A 20986-nucleotide genomic window follows, 5' to 3' on the forward strand; every position below is an offset into this window, starting at 1 on the left:
GAATCCAAAGCAAAACAAGAAGGAACAAGCTAAAGACAGCAGTGAAGAGGGAATCCAGGCCAGGGCATCCCATCGGCCTCAGCACAGCGATCACTTCCGGGGCTGCAGAGTCCATAGGATTCCTAAATCCAAGCAGGAGATGATGCAGTGCCCTCAAAGAAGCTGGATCCCCTCCAGAGCATCCTTCCCCCATGGCCCCCATGGCTGGGGTTTGGTGCAGGGTCAGGGGGGGAAGATTCCTTTGCACTCCATGGAGGAAGGTGGTTGGGAATGAGCCCAAATCCTAATGGATCCGGGTGAGCTCCTCCACTATCTTTATGAGGTCGTCCACGGTGGCTTCCCTCTTCATGCCACTGCCATCATCAATCTGCAAGGAGAGGAGGGCTCAGAGCTTGGAGGCAGCAGGAAGAGGCTCAAGAACATCCCCAGCTCATGGCCTTGGAGGAAGGGAGCGGATGGGATCTACTCCTTTAGCACAGCCTGGATTCCCGAGTGGGATTGGGAAGGATCCAAGAGGGAGGAACCCCCATCTCACCTGCAGGTTTGCCACCACCTCCTGCATCTTGGGCCTGCTGATGTCCAGGAAGCTCTCGATCAGGTCACCATCAATGAACCCCGTGGCTGGCTCCGTCTTGCGCTCGGTGTGAAACGATCTCCAGGTACCACAGTCAAGGAGCCAAAGCCATTGGGAATAAACCAAATCCAGAAGGAATAATAAGCCCAACCCTAGTGGGGAGCACAGCAGATGCCCCCATGCTGCCAGTGCCACATCAGGAGGATCCCAGGGCCACCACCAAGCCAGATTGAACCTTAACCCCCCCAAGACAGAGCCATCCCTACCTCCTCTATGAGCACAAAGCCCTGTGTTGGCACCTGAGGACCTCACAACCACCCTCTCCATCACTTGATGACCTTAAGGTCCTTTCCAACCCTAACTATTCTATGATGTCCATCCCAACCAGAGCATCCCAACAGGAATAAACCTCTCCAACCCTCCACAAGCACAGTGCTCCAGAGGGAATGGTGGAAGGATATAAGGAATGCTCAATCTTGCCCACGCTCTTGATGACTTTATTCAGCCTGTTCTGCATGTCCAAGAGGAGGTTGTACCAGCTCTCTGACAGTGAGGTCACCAGGCCTGTGAAGGGGAAAGCAGAGGTAAAGGATCCAGGGCTCATCCCAGCAGCCTCCTGGGACTGGAATTGTGCTGGGAGAGATGGGAGACCCAGAGGACTTCCCTCTTCTGGAAGCAATCCAGAGGTTTCTGAAGGGATTATGAGTGAGGAATGGAGAAGAGCAGAGACCCAAGGGAACCCAGCTCAGGATCAGCAGCAGGGATGAGACCCTTACCAATCATGCCATTGACTGTGCCGAAGAGAACGGAGCCCTGGGTGGGTGTGGAGGTCTCCCCCAGGTTCTGCATGACCAGAGATCCATGGCAGAAGACATTGACAAACTCCCCCAGGTGGGACAAGCCCACCTCCTGCAAGTGCTGACGCTCCTCATCGGTCGTGGCTGCGCTGTAAGGCAAAGCATCCTGGTTACCCTGTGTTGGGGGAGCCTGAGACCTTGCTCTGCTCTGCCCCCCTTCATTCCTCAGGGCTGGGTATGCTCCTCTCCCTAGTTGGGATGTGGAGGGGACCAGAAGGTCCTGTCCCTGCAGCTCACCTGTCCTTCTGGCACACAAACAGGTTGAAAGCATTCTCTGCTCCCAAGAAGTTGTCATCGTCCAGGATCTCCACAGCACTCATCCAGTTTGGATTGAAGTCCCGGGCAATCTGGAAAGGGCCAAGAGGAGACCCAGTGAGCCCAGATGGCTCTTCCTTGTCATCCAGCATCATCATTCCAACCCAGCAGCACCACTCAAGAGTGAGGATCCAGGCTGGCCTCCCTGCTGGAGTGGGAAAGGGCACCAAGTGCCTTCTGGACATGGCCCATGTGGTGCTCAGGTGATGCCACAGCATTCCCATGGCAAACCCAGAGAGCCCAAAGCCTAACAGAGGAAGTGCCTGCTCCATCCCCCCACTGCCAGAGCTGCAGCTATGGTCACACTGAGCTCTTCCAACTGGACAACAGGCACTCCAGATGGCAGCTCCCCAGCCTGGCAGGCAGCAAGCATGCACCCACAGTGTGCTCTTCTCCAGGCTGTTGGTACATTGCCCAGTTCCTTGGGAAGGCCAAAGATCCATCCCTCCACAAACCACAGGGATGCATGTGGAAGCATGCCTGGGTGATGCTGCTCTCATTGCACAGCCCTAGATCATAGAAGGGATTGGATTGGAAAGGTCCTTAAAGCTCCTGCAGTTCCAACCTCCCTAGAGCAGGTTATCTCCAACCTTCCACTAGAGCAGGTTATCTCCAACCTGAACTTGCCCTGTTTCAGTCTGAACCCATCACCCCTCATCCCATCACTGCAGTCATTGATGAAGAGTCCCTCTGCAGCATCCTTGCAGCCCCCTTAAGGCACTGGAAGCTTCTCTCCATGATCTCTGCCTCCAAAGGGCTGCAAGGTGAGCCAGACTCCTAGCACCTTCAACGCACCTCCTCGAAGTTCCCTTCCATGGGCTTGTATGCGAGGAGGAGCACGGACCTCATGAGGTCTCCCACCAGGATGAAGTCCCCTTTGGTCTTCAGGTAGAGGGCCATGATGTTGTTGTAGTGGTTGCACTCCGTGCGCAGCTCCTTCTCTGCTGTCCACTCATAGAGGCGCACCTGAAGGCAGGGGCAGTGCTCTGAGCCCCCACGGACACCCCACAGCAGCCAGGCCAGGCTCCTCCATAGGGATCAGGGACCTGACTGGTATCCAAAGGTGTTCCCAAAACAAGGCAGGGTCTTAGAGCCTTACCGTGCTGTTGATGCTGGCTAAGAGCTTCCCATTGAATTCCACCATGGAATACACGGCTCCCTTGACCTCCTTCTCAGCCAGGCTCTGCAGCTTCCCTGGAATAAAGCCATGCAGCACATCACAGTATCACAGTATCACAGTATGTTAGAGATTGGAAGGGACCTCATAAGATCATCCAGTCCAATCCCCCTATGGAGCAGGAACACCCAGATAAGGTTACACAGGAACGTGTCCAGGTGGGTTTTGAATGTCTCCAGAGAAGGAGACTCCACAACCTCCCTGGGCAGCCTGGTCCAGTGTTCTGTCACCCTCACTGAGAAGAGGTTTAAGTGGAACCTCTTGTGTTCCAGTTTGTACCCATTGCCCCTTGTCCTATCATTGTTTGCCACTGAGAAGAGCCTGGCTCCATCCTCGGGACACTCCCCCTTTATATATTTATATGCACTAATAAGGTCACCCCTCAGTCTCCTCTTCTCCAAACTATAGAGACCCAGCTCCCTCAGTCTGTCCTCATAAGGGAGATGCTCCACTCCCTTCATCATCTCAGTTGCCCTGCGCTGGACTCTCTCCAGCAGGTCCCTGTCCTTCTTAAACCGAGGGGCCCAGAACTGGACCCCATGTTCCAGATGGGGTCTCACCAGGGCAGAGTAGAGGGGAAGGAGGACCTCTCTCCACCTACTAACCACCCCCCTTCTAATACACCCCAGGATGCCATTGGCCTTCTTGGCCACGAGGGCACAGTGTCGGCTCATGGTCACCCTGTCGTCCACCAGGACCCCCATGGTTATTTTCCTTGCATTGCCAAGGGTGGCAAAGCAAAGGGAGTCACAGGAGCTGCTCTAAACATTGTTCTCTTTGAGGATCTGTAGGCAAGTAACACAAGGAGTGATGTGACAGCAGGGGCACACTGAGGAATCCCAGGATCCTGGCAAAGGATTCCTGGGCTTCTCTAGGAGATGGGAGCAGTGACAGCCCCTACAGATCCTGCCTATGGGCAGCTTACAGCAGGAGCCTCTGGTCAAACTCCACCTGCTCCTGGCACATGAGCCCTTTTGGGTGTGAGGAGCTCATCCCTGCTCCCATCCCCAGCAGCTGAACTCAGCCCCAGGAGAAGACCTCACTCTTACCATCGGAGTAGTGGAAGACCACGATGCGGCCCTGCTTGGGCTCTGCCTCCTCGGGATACACCATGGCAGTGCCCACGATGAAGTAGGTGTTGGGGTCCTTGCCAAGCTTGCAGGAGACCAGGCTGAGGGCGTACTCGTTCTGTAGGAACTGGTGAGCATGAAGCACTGTGCACAAAGGGAGAGGCAGAAGACAGCTGAGTCCTCCTAGGTCCTGGTAGAGCTTAAGACTTAAGCCATGTCCCAAGCAGATCCCATCTCCTGTCTCCTCGTGCTATCAAACCCCACTATGCCTTCAACCTGTGTCCTGGGGCTGATCCTCCACCAGGAAACACATTGTGGCCAAAGGAACACAGGAGATCAGAGATCTCCCCATCCCCACACTCATGGCCTTGTCCTGGAGGAGAAAACCAGACCTTGGGGTTGGTACCTTCAAAGGTGTGCTGATCTATGATGAGCAGGTTGTGCACCTCCACCTCCTCTCCAAAGGATGTCTCATGGGGGGCTGTGCTGCTGGAGAACAGCTTGCTGGTGCTCACACTGCTGGAGAGGGCCTAGGACACACAGAGTCAGTCACATCCTTGTGCTATCACCGTGTCCTCACGCTGCTCTACATGGGCTGAGGCAGCCAGAGAGCAGGCAAAGGAATGGGAGAGGTGACACAAGGAGCATCCTGGGCCCCAGTAAAGGGACACATTGAGCAACAGCATCCCCCAGTGCTACTGGCCTTGAAGGCCACTTGTGCTGCATCCCTGTGAGAAGGAAACCACTGGAGACCAAAGAGATGCCTGCATGGAAGCCTGAAGGAGCAGCACCCAAAGGTGACCGCACACAACAGGGATGCTGAGGCTGCCAAAGGGCCCTTGGGGATCTCTTACCACCCCATCTCCTCTGAGGCTGCCAAAGGGAGAGGTTGCACTCAGAGCTTTGCAAGAGAAGACTGTCGAGGATGATGTGCATCATGTGTTGGCCTGAGCACCTATGAAACCCCCAGCCCAGAGCTCCCCCTCACCTGGGTGCTGGCGCTGGGTCTGAGTGCAGTGGTGCCTCCACTGGCATCCTGCACCTCGATACGACTCGAGAGCACCCCAAAGCATTGGGACACCTCCTGGTAGCAGATCTTCCTATGGGACAAATTGAGCTGTGTGAGAGGCAGGAGAGGCCACTGCAAGGAGAGCACAGAGCTGTTTGCTTGCCCATGCTCTCAGGACAAGGCCACCACCACAACAGTGACCATGAAGTCTTCCCCCAAGCTTGTCCCATGCAGCAGAGCAAGGACCTTCGAGGCAGGCTCCTTCTCCAGCTCACCTGGGTGATTCATAGAGGGGAACGGTGCGGATGTGCAGCTTCTGGATCTCATCAATGGTGCCAATTGTCAGGGTGCTGTTGTTGGCCAGTGCCAAGCTGTGAGGGAACAAAACCACATGAGCAGAGGTGCTTGTACCATAGAAACATAGGATCAGCTAGGCTGGAAAAGACCTTTAAGGTCATCAAGTCCAACTGTTAAACGCAGGTGCCATGTCAAGCACCTCCTTTTCCTCCACACCCTTCAAAACTGCTGATCCCAGGACAGAACCCCAGCGTGGTTTGGGATGAAGGGAGCTTAAAGCTCATCCAGCTCCAACCCCAACCCCTTCCACTGGAGCAGCTTGCTCCAAGCCCCTGTGTCCTTGAGCACTGCCAGGGATGGGGCAGCCACAGCTTCTCTGGGCACCCTGTGCCAGCGCCTCAGCACCCTCACAGGGAAGAGCTTCTGCCTAAGAGCTCAGCTCAGTCTCCCCTCGGGCAGGTTCAAGCCATTCCCCTTGGCCTGTCCCTACAGGCCCTTGTCCCAAGCCCCTCTCCAGGTTTCCTGCAGCCCCTTTAGGCACTGGAGCTGCTCTAAGGTCTCCCCACAGGGCAAATCACGCTCTGGGGGTGCACCCAGCACATGGAGGGGTTCTGGGCTCAAGCACACACTGAAGCCAGGTCATGGGGAGCTTCTCCTCACCCAGAACCTTCAAATCCTCCTCAAGCTGCTCCATCCCATCTCCTATGCTTGTGCTTTGGGTCCCTTTCCACCACCCACCCCATGCCCCAGCCTCACCTGTCAGGATACCCATCCGAGTTGAGGGGACACATGTAGTTCACCTCCTTCAGGTTGACATTGGAGAAGACCAGCTTGTGGTTACTGCTGTAGATGACGGTGGGGCGGTCAGAGCAGGCAAACACGTTGGTGGTGGACAGAGAGCGGAAGGTCCTCAGGACAGTGGGCTGGGTGCCCAGGGTCACCTTCTTCCTGTCGCTCAGCAAACCTGCAGGAGAGGAGCTTGGGGTTGGCTGCCATAGCTGGGCTCACAAGAGGAGCACAGCAGAGTGCAATGGGGCTGCAGCTCCTTGAGAAGAGTGGGGGTGAACGCATCTTGCTGTCAGCACAGGGCAGCGACGGAATGGATGTAAGCATCCATCCATCTCCTTTCTCCATAGTTCACTCCCAGTGCCCACAGCCTGAGCACAGCCCCATCACAGGGAGAACACAAGGGAAAATTGGGCTTTTTCAGCCTGGAGAAGGCTCCGGAAGGGCAGACCTTAGAGCAGCTCCAGTGCCTAAAGGGGCTGCAGGGAACCTGGAGAGGGGCTTGGGACAAGGGCCTGTAGGGCCAGGCCAAGGGGAATGGCTTGAACCTGCCCGAGGGGAGACTGAGCTGAGCTCTTAGGCAGAAGCTCTTCCCTGTGAGGGTGCTGAGGCGCTGGAACAGGGTGCCCAGAGAAGCTGTGGCTGCCCCATCCCTGGCAGTGCTCAAGGACACAGGGGCTTGGAGCAAGCTGCTCCAGTGGAAGGGGTTGGAGCTGGATGAGCTTTCAGCTCCCTTCATCCCAACCCATCCCATGGTTCTATGAGAGCTCTCCAGAAGGATGAAAGGGAACCCATGAAGCACATAAGAGGGCACGAGTCCAGCCTCCCTCCCCAGCAGCCAGCTCAGTGCTGGGCCCCTGTACTCACCTGTCTCAAGGCTGAGCCCGAAGTAGAAGAGCGCTCCATCCCCCAGGGCACACAGGAGGTAGTGGCTGCTCTCAAAGGTTGTCATCAGGATGGAGCGAGGGATGATCTCTGCAGGGAGCACAGGGGAAGGCTGATGTGAGCCAGGCCTCCTCCAGGACCACCCAGCACCCCTAGGAGATTCCTACCTCCTCCCAGCATCTCTTTGTGCAGCAGCTCAAAGGAAGGCAGCTTGAGGATGCGGGCAGAGATGTCGGTCCAGAGCCCGATTGCACACAGTGGGGACATCCCATTGCTGTCCCCCAAGGGGGTGATGTCCAGGCAGGCAACTTCATGCTCCATTTCTGTGCAGCTGGAAGCAGAGGTGTCGGTCCTGAGCCCCAAAACAGATGGGAAAGGCTGAGAGCCCTCAGGTTGGGATGGGAGACCTGCACCCACCTGATCTGCCTGAGCTCCTGGGGTCGGATCTCTAGGTAATACAGGGCTCGTCCCACAGCCACCACGACCTGGTTAGTGTTGCAGGAAGCCACGCTGATGTTCTTGCCATTGGGCTCTTTCCATTCACTCACCAGGGCTTTGGGCTCCTGACTAACCAGTCTCACAGAGGCAGAGGTGATCTGGGGAGAGAGAACCCCTTTGCTCAGAGCTAGAACATCACCTTCCTTCCCACGTCAGTCCAAGGAAGGACACCAAACCATGCCCCAGGTAAGCAATGCAGGTCTAGGTTAGCCCAACAGCAGTAAGGAATGTGGGATCACCACAAGAGACTTATCTGCAGTGCCCTCCAACTGGAATTACCTGGATCAGTTGCTGGTGTGCCACATTGCCACAGAAGAAGGTCTGCTGATCATCCACAAACCCTGTGAGCTCCGTCTCTTCTACCTCCTCTCCATTTAACATAAGAACCCTAAGCAAGAAAGAGAACTCCTATCATTAGATATGGGTGACTACAGGTTGGAGGAGGTGATTCTGCCCCTCTCCTCTGCTCTGCTGAGACCCCTTTTGGAGCACTGTGTGCAGAGCTGGTGTCCCCAACATCAATAGGATGTGGAGCTGTTGGAGCAAAACCAGAGGAGGCCACGAGGATGCTCAGGGGCTGGAGCAGCTCCCATATGGAGTCAGGCTGGGAACATTAGGGCTGTTCAGCCTGGAGAAGAGAAGCTGCTTGGAGACCTCGGAGCAGCTTCCAGTGTCTGAAAGGGGCTGCAAGGATGCTGGAGAGGGACTCTTCATTAGGGACTGTAGCAACAGGACAAGGGGTGATGGGTTCAAACTGAAACAGGTTGGATATAAGGAAGCTCTTTACCGTGAGGGTGGTGAGGTGTTGGCACAGCTTGCCCGAAGAGGTGGTATTTGCACTCCCATCCCTGACAGTGCTCAAGGCCAGGTTGGACACAGGGGCTTGGAGCACCCTGCTCTAGTGGGAAGGGGTCCCTGCCCATGTTAGGGGTTGGAACTGAATGATCTTAAGGTCCTTTCCAACCCTACCTTAACTATTCTATGATCATGCTCCAATATGCAGCTCAACCTTAACCCCTCCTCACCTGGTCTGGCCAACGAAGGACAGCACCAACGTATTGTCTGTCTCCCGATGAGAATCTGACCTCAGGGGCCACAACCCTGCAATAAAAAGGCCTTAAGTTGGCTCCAAGGGAGTATTCCAAGAGCTGGTGGGTGGTAAGAACCTGCCCCATATCCCAGCCTCAGCCCGTGCACATGATGTGTCCCCAGCAAAGCCTCTATGTGCCAGCACTGAGGAGCTCACACACCTTTAATCCCTGGGAGGTCAATGCTGGCGTGTTCATGGATCCCAATGCCATTCCGGATGATCCGCAGGGAGCCCTCTTTAAATGCCCCTGAGCATGTGACCAGCTGCAGGAAAAGGAGGTGATCTTTACCCACCATTCCTGGGATGCTGCCCCACTCCTCCCTGTAGCAATGGGTTCAGAGGGAGATGGGGAACCCATCTTCACTTCCCAAAGGAAGGCTTTCGGCAGCAGCTCTTTCCCTGTTGTACAAAGACAACCCTTGCCCCATGATTCTGCTCTTGTGAGACCTCACTGGGAGCATTGTGTGCAGTTCTGGTGTCCTCAACATAAAAAGGACATGGAACTGTTGGAACAAGTCCAGAGGAGGCCACGAGGATGCTCAGGGGCTGGAGCAGCTCCTGTATGGAGATAGGCTGAGAACATTGGGGCTGTTCAGCCTGGAGAAGAGAAGGCTGCGTGGAGACCTCAGAGCAGCTTCCAGTGTCTGAAGGGGGCCTACAGGGATGCTGGGGAGGGACTCTTCATTAGGGACTGTAGTGACAGGACAAGGGGTAACGGGTTCAAACTGAAACAGGGGAAGTTTAGATTGGATCTAAGGAGGAAATTCTTTCCTGTGAGGGTGGTGAGGCACTGGAATGGGTTGTCCAGGGAGGTTGTGAATGCTCCATCCCTGGCAGTGTTCAAGGCCAGGTTGGACAAAGCCTTGGGTGCAATGGTTTAGTGTGAGGTGTCCCTGCCCATGGCAGAGGGGTTGGAACTGGATGATCTTAAGGTCCTTTCCAACCCAAACTATTCTATGATTCTATGAACAGGGTTAGCCAAGAATTAGCCTTCCCCCTCCTATCTCTCTTCAATACCATCCCTGCAGCTGGAGAAGACTTTGAGATCCTCCAGGAAACGGTTTCTGGTCTCTTCCTCCCATGGACAACCCACGTGCATCCACCTGGCTGGCCCAGACACCGAAAGCAAAGCAAAGCAGAAGCAGCACTACCTGCCCTTGGCCTTGTCTTTCCAGGTCTACCACACACATATCAACAATGGGCCCAAGGTTGGTGAAGGTCTCCATGGCCACCACGTAGGAGCCCTGCTCGTTGCTGTCCACGTTGAGCTGTGGGTGAACACAATGGTCAGCTTTTGATGTCTTAAGATCATGTGGAAAGGGTTTAGAGCAGACAAAGGGAAGGAAAACCGACCCACACACAGCCCAGATGAAAACACACGTGTACAATCCCCTGTCAGAGCACACACAGAGCTGCTGTACCTTCACAAGCTGGGAATCCCCAAGGCGAGAGCCAACGAACACAACTCCATTGTCCAGGTAGGTCAAACACTCTGCTATGGATGTCTGGGAAGGGAGAAGATGCAGCTGAAGCATCACGGGTGTGAAAAGGACCCTGTTACACCCCACAAGCAGCACATCTGCGGTGCAGCCCCATAGGAAGACCCTGAGCACAGGGTGGAGAGTTCAAGCTTCTCCCAGGGATGGCACATAAGCACCAGGCAAAACCTTGGGAAGAGGCTGGGGAACGACCTGTTAGAGAGCAGTGTAGGGGAGAGGGACCTGGGGGTCCTGGTGGACAACAGGGTGACCATGAGCAGACACTGTGCCCTTGTGGCCAAGAAGGCCAATGGCATCCTGGGGTCTATTAGAAGGGGGGTGGTTAGTAGGTCGAGAGAGGTCCTCCTTCCCCTCTACTCTGCCAGGACAGGGACCTGCTGGAGAGAGTCCAGCGCAGGGCAACTGAGATGATGAAGGGAGTGGAGCATCTCCCTTATGAGGAAAGACTGAGGGAGCTGGGTCTCTATAGTTTGGAGAAGAGGAGATTGAGGGGTGACCTTATTAGTGTATATAAATATATAAAGGGGGAGTGTCCCGAGGATGGAGCCAGGCTCTTCTCAGTGGCAAACAATGATAGGACAAGGGGCAATGGGTACAAACTGGAACACAAGAGGTTCCACTTAAACTTCTTCTCAGTGAGGGTGACAGAACACTGGAACAGGCTGCCCAGGGAGGTTGTGGAGTCTCCTTCTCTGGAGACATTCAAAACCCGCCTGGACACGTTCCTGTGTAACCTTATCTAGGTGTTCCTGCTCCATAGGGGGATTGGACTGGATGATCTTTTGAGGTCCCTTCCAATCTCTAACATACTGTGATACTGTGAAGATGGTGCAGACTTTGAGGTGCTTACAAAGGGAATTCCCCACCAAATTCCAGTCAGATCCAGGACAAGTGTGAAACACCAGGCTCTAAAACAGCCCTCTATGGGGCATTTCTACCCTATAGAGCCTCCCAGCCCCATGGTGAGAAGTGACAGGGCCCCAGGATGTGACCAGGTCCTACCTCGCCGAGCAGCTCCACACGCAGGTCCTTCAAGGTGACAGTGCCATCCATCTGCTCCTCCTTCTCCAGCAGCAGCATGAAGAGGCGTCCTTCCATGTCCCCCAGCAGGTAACGGGATCCATTGGGATCCACACGGTTGTGGCACACGATTGTGCTTTGCTGCATGTAAAGGAAGAGGGATGTTTTAGGAACACAAAGGGACAGCTTGGACCATCTCTGTCCATGCCTGAAGGGAATGGGGTCTAGAGGGATGCTGGGGATGGACTCTTCATTAGGGACTGTAGTGACAGGACAAGGGGTAATGGGTTCAAACTGAAACAGGGGAAGTTTAGATTGGATATAAGGAGGAAATTCTTTCCTGTGAGGGTGGTGAGGCACTGGAATGGGTTGCCCAGGGAGGTTGTGAATGCTCCATCCCTGGCAGTGTTCAAGGCCAGGTTGGACAGACCCTTGGGTGAGATGGTTTAGAGCGAGGTGTCCCTGCCCATGGCAGGGGGGGTTGGAACTGGATGATCTCAAGGTCCTTTCCAACCCTACCTATTCCATGATTCTATGAATGAGCACATCCCCCAGCTGCTGGCTGCAACCATGGCAAAGACCCACTTCTCCTGTGTAGAGCTGGATCCACCCTTCAACCATCTCTCTCAGCGACCACAACCACAACCTGTGGTCAAACAGTCGCATTTCAGGCACTAGGAACCACCTCGTGTTCCTATACCAAACACAGGATCATGGGATGGGTTGGAAGGGAGCTTAATGCTCATCCAGCTCCAACCCCAACCCCTTCCACTGGAGCAGCTTGCTCCAAGCCCCTGTGTCCTTGAGCACTGCCAGGGATGGGGCAGCCACAGCTTCTCTGGGCACCCTGTGCCAGCGCCTCAGCACCCTCACAGGGAAGAGCTTCTGCCTAAGAGCTCAGCTCAGTCTCCCCTCGGGCAGGTTCAAGCCATTCCCCTTGGCCTGGCCCTACAGGCCCTTGTAGAGCCCCTCTCATGTCACTGGCTCCTTCACAGCCCAGGGAAGATGCCCTCAGAGAGCCTGTTTTCTGCTGCCCCTTCCATGGATGCAGGGATGCTACCTGGGACCTGCAGAGCTCCAAGCTCTGCTGCATCTCCAGCCCCAAGCTCTGCAGATGGATGCTGCCTGGCCTCCTGTCAACAGATTTGGTTCTGGTTTAAGCAATTCCTCATCTTGCAGATCCTCATTGGATGCAAACATCCCACTGGCCTCAGTACAGATGTGCCTGCATGCTGCCTGCAGGTCAAAGCTCTCCCTGCTCCAGTATCTCCACCAGAGAGCTCCAGCAGCAGCCTGAGAGCCTGCAGCACTCAGGCAACGACATTAGGACTTCTTTACTCCAGATTTATTCCTCTTTCCTAGCCTATCGTTATTCCCAGCTTAAAAGGAGCTTCTGATCCCAGCTCCAGCCTCTTTCAGCCCCAAGTGGCACCTCAGCTGTGCCATTTGGGCTTCCTGCACCGTTCCAGTGTGGGAACTGGTCCATCCCTCTGACAAAAGCCACAAGCTCAGCCTCTGGCACAAGCTCTGTATCCCTTTAAACAAGTGCCCCAATCACCCATTGGTGGACTCAGGTCTCCAAGGGGCTCATTCAGATCTTTTCTGCTTGAAATGAAAGCAGGCTCTGGCCTGGACCCATGCCCAAACCATGCTCTACATCCTGATTAAGCCCTTTCTCTGGGGCCTAGGCATGATTTCAGCCTTCCTGCACCATTTCTATGCACTCCACAGAGGCAGAGCCACCAGTACAAGGATTGCAAGCCCCTCAGCCCCCAGAACCACAGACCAGGCATGGTGTGACACACACACCAAACCCAGTGTGGGAATGAGTGGCTCTGTTAGACTAAACCTGGAGACAAGAGCAGTTGAATTCATGGCTCCAAGTAGCCCAATACCCTGCCAGGATGATAAGAGATGCCTGGGAAAGGAGGAATGCCATGGGATGCACTTCTGGATCTCAGCAGGCCCTCACCTTGATGATAGGGGGAGCTATAGCCAGGTATTTGTCTCCGTTGTGGTAGGTGATGGACTCCTGCCCAATGATGATCGCGCCTCCGAAAGGCTCTGGCACTGCACAGGGGAGAAGATACAGGGCTCATTGGAGAACCTCTACAGAACACCTTGAGGAAGGCACAGGAGGGAAGCTCTTCAACAGAGCAGAACCAACCTGCAATGACCATGGAGGCTTCAGCTTCCACGTTCTCCTGCTTCCAGGGCCCTTTGTTGAACTCCTTCTCGCGCAGGGACACCTCGTACGTCTTCACGTGCCGACCCTGAGGGTCCTGAAAGAGAAGCCATGGGTGATGGGGTGCAATGGGCACGGCCTTGGGTGTGCTAAGACTCCAACCTGTGAAGTGGGGAGGCTCCAGTTCATCTGCAAGAGCCCCATCTTGAGGCTCCTCACCCTGTCCACCTCCTCTCCATCCTCCCATAAAGCATGCATGTGTCTGAACATACCCCCCTGATGCTCTCCTTCACCTCACCCGGGTGTAGAACAAGCTCTCAATAAATCCCTGGGCCAAAAAGGGGTTGAAAACTGCTTGTTGTGGGTTTAGACAAGTGATTTTGCTAGGACTTGTACTCATCCAGGCACAAGTGGCACTACACTATCACCACCGCCTCCAGCTTCAGCTGAGCTCTGCTGTAGCAATGCAGATGCCACTGAGCTCCCATCTGATGCTCCTCAGGCCTTTCAGCCTCATTTCCTGAGGAAGCATCACCTCCTTGAGGAATAATCCCCCTGAAGGCTCTGCCATTCCAGTAGTCCAAGCCCAGTGGGTGGTTTCAACCATATCTGATGTGTGGAAAGGTTGCCAAGGGAGTAATTCCATGTGGGCTTCACTATGTGGTGGGTGGAGAAGAGGCCCCCCAAATCAACACCCCACTATGGGGAAGGTGGTCTGTGCTAACAGGCACTTGGGAACCCATATGAGGAGAAGATACATGAACACCCAAAGCACAGAGAGGGCTTTGGACATAACTCTGCCCCATTTCATGTCTAAGATGCTCAGACAAAGCTCTAAATCAGAGGGAATCACGTTGCTTTAGTGAGGCTATAAAGAGGTGCTCACCTTTTGTTATGCCACCACCTTCCAGATCTGAGTAAAGAGATCCTGGTAAATGCCCCATCCCTGGCAGTGCTCAAGGACACAGGGGCTTGGAGCAAGCTGCTCCAGTGGAAGGGGTTGGGGTTGGAACTGGGTGAGCTTTAAGCTCCCTTCCAACCCAAACCAGTCTGGGATTCTATGAAGCATCCTCACTGATGGTGCTCCAGAACCCGAGGGATGCAAAGAGCAGCACAGGCTGATAGAGAAGGGGAAGCTGAAGGAGAAACAGCTCTGTGGGGAGGAGAAAGCTGAAGTGGGGCTGTGAAAAGGGCAGAGGAGGCATTCAGGAAACCACTGCCATTTCTGCACCTTTTCTCTCCATCCCATAGCAGCTCTGGAGCCTTTTTCTGCATCTGTTTTTACCAACTTCCCCTTTTTTGTGCCACCAACGGCACAAATATCCTCTCCCTGTTACTCTCTTTGGTCCAAACCCTATGATAATGACTGATAAACTGAGATAGAAGCCAAGCAGCAGCTTGGAAACATCCCCCTCTCCACACACACAAACTCAGACACCCCAGGGCCTAAAACAGAGCTTTATGTAAGGCTGAATGAGTCAGGCAGAGCTTCCACCTCGCTCCTGGTGCGAGGAGAAAACCCAGATTAAGGGTTAGACATGGAGCAAGCTATTAATTTACTCTTCCTTTGTGTCACACATGCTTAGAATGAGTGATCCATTAACAGATCTGCTGGTTTATCTGGAGATCTGGCATCTTCACAGGTTAAGACTTTACTTGCTGACTATAGGGGGTCACCAAGCTCTTTTTAATGCTCTGGAGGACTGAGCTACCACAAAGCAAAGGAGAACTGCCCTGACATGGAGCTTCCCTCCCAGGCCCATGGTGACAAAGTGGTTTCTTCCCCATCCTTTTACTCAGTTACTGTTTGGGGGGAGGTCCCACAGCACCCAGATAGGGAATAACCAAGCCTCTGTTGGTGCACAGAAGCTCTTATGGTAGGAGTTTGTCACCGTGAAGCAGAACTAAGCTCACTGCAGATCCCATGTGCTGCTGCACCAGGAACTCCCAGCTAAGCCCAGCCTGGGCTGGAATTTGACACAGCAAAGATAATCCCTTGCTCAGTCAGCACAGCAAAGGGCAAAGTAAGCAGGAGAAGGGCCTACAAACACTGCCTCTGTGAGGAGCCAGGCAAGAGGAGAGGTGATGGGCCCCTCTTTACACTCCTGAGTGGCCACATAAGACATTCCCTTCTTTTTTAAGGGGAAGGTTCAGGTCTCACTGCAATGCTTGTAGGAAACAGGACCCTGGTTCTAATCATGCTCAGCACTTGCTGGGAAGATCCATGCACCCTATGTTTAACAAGGAAACGGTCCCATCTGAAGCATCACTCCTCAGTTTTCCTATGGGAGTGTGGTTTCCTCTCCCAGGAAGGGAAAAAAGCAGCACAGAGGAAAATGGACTTTCCTCAGCTACACAATGAGCCTGCAAGGAGGGCAAGAACCACCTCTTGTTCCATCCCAAGCACTGCCTGCTGGTAGCCCCAGGCCACCTCTACTGCTCCAAGCCCTTGGCTGCTGCCTCTGCCCATTGAAATCAAGGTACCTGGTAGACAAAGCAGATGGTGGGAGCCTGGCAACCATAGAGGAACTTCACATCGATGACCTGGAGCTCTTCCAGGCGGATGTTAAAAGCCTTTAATTCCTTGTTCTCCCTGTCCAAGGGGATGACCTTGAAGAGGCCATCGTAGAGCCTCAGGCCGATCATGCGGCACTCGGGGTCAATGATGCCGATGATCCCGGTCTCCGAGGGGCGGCCGATGCGATCCTGAGCCAGGGATGCATGGAGAGGGGACAGAGAAAGAGAGGTTAGATAAGAGAACCCTATGTGGGGCTGGAGAAGAACGGGTACAAGAGTTAGCACCCCCTCAGTTGAGGAACAACTCCCTGCACACCTCGCAGTGGGTGTTTAAATAGGTGGTACCAAAGGCAATTGAGGCATCTCCTGCCTTGAGCAGCAGGTCATGGAATCATGGCATGGGATGGGTTGGAAAGGGAGCTTAAAGCTCATCCAGTTCCAACCCCATCACCTTCTACTGGAGCAGCTTGCTCCAAGCCCCTGTGTCCTTGAGCACTGCCAGGGATGGGGCAGCCACAGCTTCTCTGGGCACCCTGTGCCAGAGCCTCGGCACCCTTATAGGGAAGAGCTTCTGCCTTATCTCCAACCTGAACTTCCCCTGTTTCAGTTGGAACCCATCACCCCTTGTCCCATCACTCCCATCCCTGATGAAGAGTCCCTCTGCAGCATCCTTGTAGCTCCCTTCAGACACTGGAAGCTGCTTTGAGGTCTCCACACCTTCCCATCAGAGCTCCCATAGGAGGAACTTGCTCTTTCCTGGGACCCAGGCATTCCAGGAGCAGAACCTGTGACTGGTTTCCCAACCCCAGCTCTCTACTGAGTGACCTCAGAGACTCCATTGCTTTCCTAGAGCTGATGGAAAGCGATGCCCTCCACTGCTGTGAAGGGTTTTGATACCCACAACCAAAAATCACCCTCCTGATAACCAGGACACCCCGTTATCAACCTCCACAGGCCCCTCGGTGGGGGCTGGTATCAGCATCTCCATATGCCACGAAGCAGAACCGTGCCATAAGAAGATTAAGGGCATCTCCCCAAACACACTGACATGGTGGGATACGTCCACCTACATCTCCTGCCCATAACCCAATGCTCAGCTTCAGCAGCAGTCAATCAGCAGAAGCTCAGTGCTTGGAAACAGATGGAAGGTATTTTAGCTTGACAAGTGATGGGAAGCATTTGGCTAGTGACTAACAGAAAGCCAAGGATCCATATGGAATGGTGACCTGCTCAGAAGAACCATTTTAATCCATATCACAGTATCACAGTATCACAGTAGGTTAGAGATTGGAAGGGACCTCAAAAGATCATCTAGTCCAATCCCCCTGCCGGAGCAGGAACACCTAGATAAGGTTACACAGGAACGTGTCCAGGCGGGTCTTGAATGTCTCCAAAGAAGGAGATTCCACAACCCCCCTGGGCAGCCCGTTCCAGTGTTCCGTCACCCTCACTGAGAAGAAGTTTCTTCTCAGGTTTAAGTGGAACCTCTTGTGCTCCAATTTGTATCCATTACCCCTTGTCCTTTCATTGTTTGCCACTGAGAAGAGCCTGGCTCCATCCTCGTGACACTCCCCCTTTATATATTTATATACACTAATAAGGTCACCCCTCAATCTCCTCTTCTCCAAACTGTAGAGACCCAGCTCCCTCAGTCTTTCCTCATAAGGGAGATGCTCCACTCCCTTAATCATCTTAGTTGCCCTGCGCTGGACTCTCTCCAGCAGGTCCCTGTCCTTTTTAAACTGAGGGCCATAAAACAGAATAATGGAGAATATACACAACTATTGATGCTCTATGGTTGTGGTGCGAGGATTAACTCCAGCAGCCATGGTTCTGGTGTGCAGGGTGTAGAACCCAGCCACGGAATACCAAAGAAGCCATTTCCCAGGGAGAATTCCACCTTATGTTGAGTTTTGAGCATTAATTCTCTTTATGGGAGGAGTAACTCAAATGAACCTTATCATTCTGGTGCTGAAGGCACTGGCACAGGCTGCATAAAGAGGTGATAGGTGCTTCATTTACTAAAGCATTCAAGGTCCTGGTGGACAGGGCTCTGAGCAACCTCACCCAGTTGAAGATGCTCCTGCCTATGGCAGGGGTTGGAAGTGGATGAGCTTTAAAGGTGCCTCCCAGCCCAAACCAGTCTGGGATTCTGGGGCTCTGCAAACTACCCCAGGAACACAACTGCAGTCTCAGTCCTTGACATGAGACTGATTCACTGCACACAGCAGCAGTGGGTGAACCAGAGTGAGGGGCAGGCAGAGGATCATGGAAGGGTTTGGGATGAAGGGAGCTTAAAGCTCCTCCAGCTCCAACCCCAACCCCTTCCACTGGAGCAGGGTGCTCCAAGCCCCTGTGTCCTTGAGCACTGCCAGGGATGGGGCAGCCACAGCTTCTCTGGGCACCCTGTGCCAGCGCCTCAGCACCCTCACAGGGAAGAGCTTCTGCCTAAGAGCTCAGCTCAGTCTCCCCTCGGGCAGGTTCAAGCCATTCCCCTTGGCCTGTCCCTACAGGCCCTTGTCCCAAGCCCCTCTCCAGGTTTCCTGCAGCCCCTTTAGGCACTGGAGCTGCTCTAAGGTCTCCCCTTCAGGAGCCTTCTCTTGTCCAGGCTGCCCCAGCCCAGCTCTCCCAGCCTGGCTCCAGAGCAGAGCTGCTTCAGCCCTCACAGCATCTCCACTGCTCTCACTCCAGGTCCCTCCCTTGTGCTGCTGCCCCAGAGCTGGACCCCCACAACTCCATAATCAGGAGTTAAGAAGCTCAAAGCCCATCACCAGCACACCCAAACCCCCCCCCCAAAGGACGGGCACTGTTGCCCCCCAGGCTCTGCAGCTCCACTCACCTGCACGTTGCCATGAGCACGGGTGATGATGTCAATGTTGTCTCCATTCTGCTTGTACTCCAGGATGCAGGCGTTGTACTTGGCTGTCAGGATGAACAACAAGTCCTTGCTCTCCCCCTGCCAAAGCAGAGCAGTGATGAGCCTTAAGGAGGGGATCAGAGCCAGGGGTACCAGTGTCCCCAAGCCTCTCCTCCCCATGGCAAGGTCCCTGTCCCCATAGCACACCCACCTTGGGGCGGAAGAGCTCCATCACTGCTGTCTTGCCATACATCCCCACCTCCTTGACGGGCCGCAGCCCCTCTGCTGTCACCACGTAGATCTCCAGCCGTGTGTTCTTGGCAATGAGCAGGTTCAAATCCTCTGCTGAGGTGAAGTGTCCTGGATAACAGAGAGGAGAAAGCACGGCTCTGAGGCACAGGGATGGGACAAGGGGACAACGTGGGGTGGTCACATTGAACAGTCCCATCCATAGCCCCCAGCCACAGCATCCCAAAACCTCAGCTTCTTCCTCCCACAAGTCCCAGCTCCCCCTTGGAACCCCATTCCCAGGGCTCCTTCCACTGCACCCCCTCTCCAGAGTACATCCCCCTTGGCCTGGCCCTACAGGCCCTTGTCCCAAGCCCCTCTCCAGGTCCCCTGCAGCCCCTTTAGGCACTGGAGCTGCTCTCAGGTCTCCCCTTTGCAGCACCCCACAGCAGCCCCCCATTAAACCCCACTTCACCCCACACCCAAAACCCCACGGAGCTCTCAGTAACCTCAAGCTAAAGAACCCCCAGTGCCCCCCCCATCACCTCCACAACGCTGAACAAGCCCCCCCAGGACACTCACAACACCCCCACCCCCCCAGTGCCCCACAGAACCCCAACAAACTCAGTCCCCCCCTGCTCCCCCCAGTGCCCCCCTAACACACCTATAGACCCCAGGGCCCCACAGCCCCCCCCAAGCACCACAGTGCACTTGCATCCCCCCATGGACCTCAAGGAACCCCCTGACTCCCCCACCCTGTGCCCCACAGCTCCCCAATGCCTCCCCAATACCCCAATTCCCCCCACTCCACAGCTCCCCCATGCTTCACAACCCCCCAATACCCCACAAACCCCCCCAATGCCACTGCAGTGCCCCACTTCCCCCATCACACAATGCCCCACAGACCCCCCCAGTACCGCATAGACCCCCCCAGTACCCTATAGGCATTCCCAATACCCCACCTCCCCATCACACAATGCCCCACAGACCCATAGTGCCCCACAGACACCCCCAATACCCCACTTCCCCCATCCCACAATGCCTCATAGACCCCCCCAGTGCCCCATAGACACCCCAATACCCCACTTCCCCATCACACAATGCCCCACAGACCCCCCCACTGCCCCATAGACACCAATACCCCACTTCCCCCATCCCACAATGCCTCACAGACCCCCCCCAGTGCTCCACAGACCCCCCCAATGCCCCAAAGACATCCCCAACACCCCACTTCCCCCATCCCACAATGCCCCACAGACCCCTCAGTGCCCCAGACACCCCAATACCCCACTTCCCCATCACACAATGCCTCATAGACCCCCCCAGTGCCCCAGACACCCCAATACCCCACCTCCCCCATCACACAATGCCTCACAGACCCCCCCCAGTGCTCCAGACACCCCCAATGCCCCACAGACACCCCCAACACCCCACTTCCCCCATCACACAGTGCCCCACAGACCCCCCAGTGCCCCATAGACACCCCAATACCCCACTTCCCCCACCCCACAATGCCTCACAGACCCCCGTCATAGACCCCCCAATGCCCCACAGACACCCCCAATACCCCACTTCCCCCATCACACAATGCCCCACAGACCCCCGTCCCACCAATACCCCACTTCCCCATCCACAATGCCCATAGACCCCCCCAGTGCCCCATAGACACCCCAATACCCCACTTCCCCATCACACAATGCCCAAGACCCCATCCCATAACAATACCCCACTTCCCCATCCACATCCCACAGACCCCCCCAGTGCCCCATAGACCCCCACCCCCATAATGCCCCACAGCCCCCCCCACTTCCCCCCACCCCAATACCCCCACAAGGCCTCAGCCCCCTCCATCCCCCCAGTGCCCCATTGACCCCCATACACCCCAATACCCCGCCCATAGCAAACACAGGCCCCGGCTCCTCAGCCGTTAGGCCGGGACCCCCGGCGGTACCGGTGACGCAGCCGTTGACGGCCGTGGGCTTCTGCGCTGTCACCACGTAGTTGTAGGACATGGTGGCGGCGGGGGGGGGGGCTCGCAGGGCCGGGGGAGGAACCGGGAACCGGGGCTGGAACCGGGGAACAGGAGCGGGGCCGCGCACCGGTAGCGGGGCCTGGCGCGGCC

At 55.2% G+C, this 20986-nt stretch overlaps 1 protein-coding gene across 1 annotated transcript; it reads right to left on the reverse strand.

Moving 5' to 3' along the window:
- Positions 1-222: 222 nt before the first annotated feature.
- Positions 223-20938, reverse strand: DDB1 (damage specific DNA binding protein 1). Its single transcript, XM_061348466.1, has 27 exons — positions 20816-20938; positions 18848-18996; positions 18619-18735; positions 15747-15968; positions 13245-13359; positions 13050-13147; positions 11060-11218; positions 9980-10063; positions 9710-9826; positions 8719-8821; positions 8494-8569; positions 7748-7856; positions 7388-7566; positions 7138-7301; positions 6953-7060; positions 6056-6263; positions 5278-5373; positions 4982-5093; positions 4400-4523; positions 3973-4137; positions 2846-2940; positions 2542-2712; positions 1669-1778; positions 1351-1520; positions 1036-1138; positions 536-659; positions 223-367 (listed from the first exon to the last, which is right to left on the reverse strand). Exons 1-27 carry the CDS (start codon positions 20874-20876, stop codon positions 284-286), a joined length of 3423 nt encoding a protein of 1140 aa, XP_061204450.1. The 5' UTR covers positions 20877-20938; the 3' UTR covers positions 223-283.
- Positions 20939-20986: the final 48 nt, after the last annotated feature.

The sequence above is a fragment of the Neopsephotus bourkii genome, unplaced genomic scaffold (assembly GCF_033783945.1).
Source record: "Neopsephotus bourkii isolate Nb327-2 ecotype Australia unplaced genomic scaffold, CSIRO-AGI_Nbou_v1 NB_358, whole genome shotgun sequence".
Lineage (NCBI taxonomy): Eukaryota > Metazoa > Chordata > Aves > Psittaciformes > Psittacidae > Neopsephotus > Neopsephotus bourkii.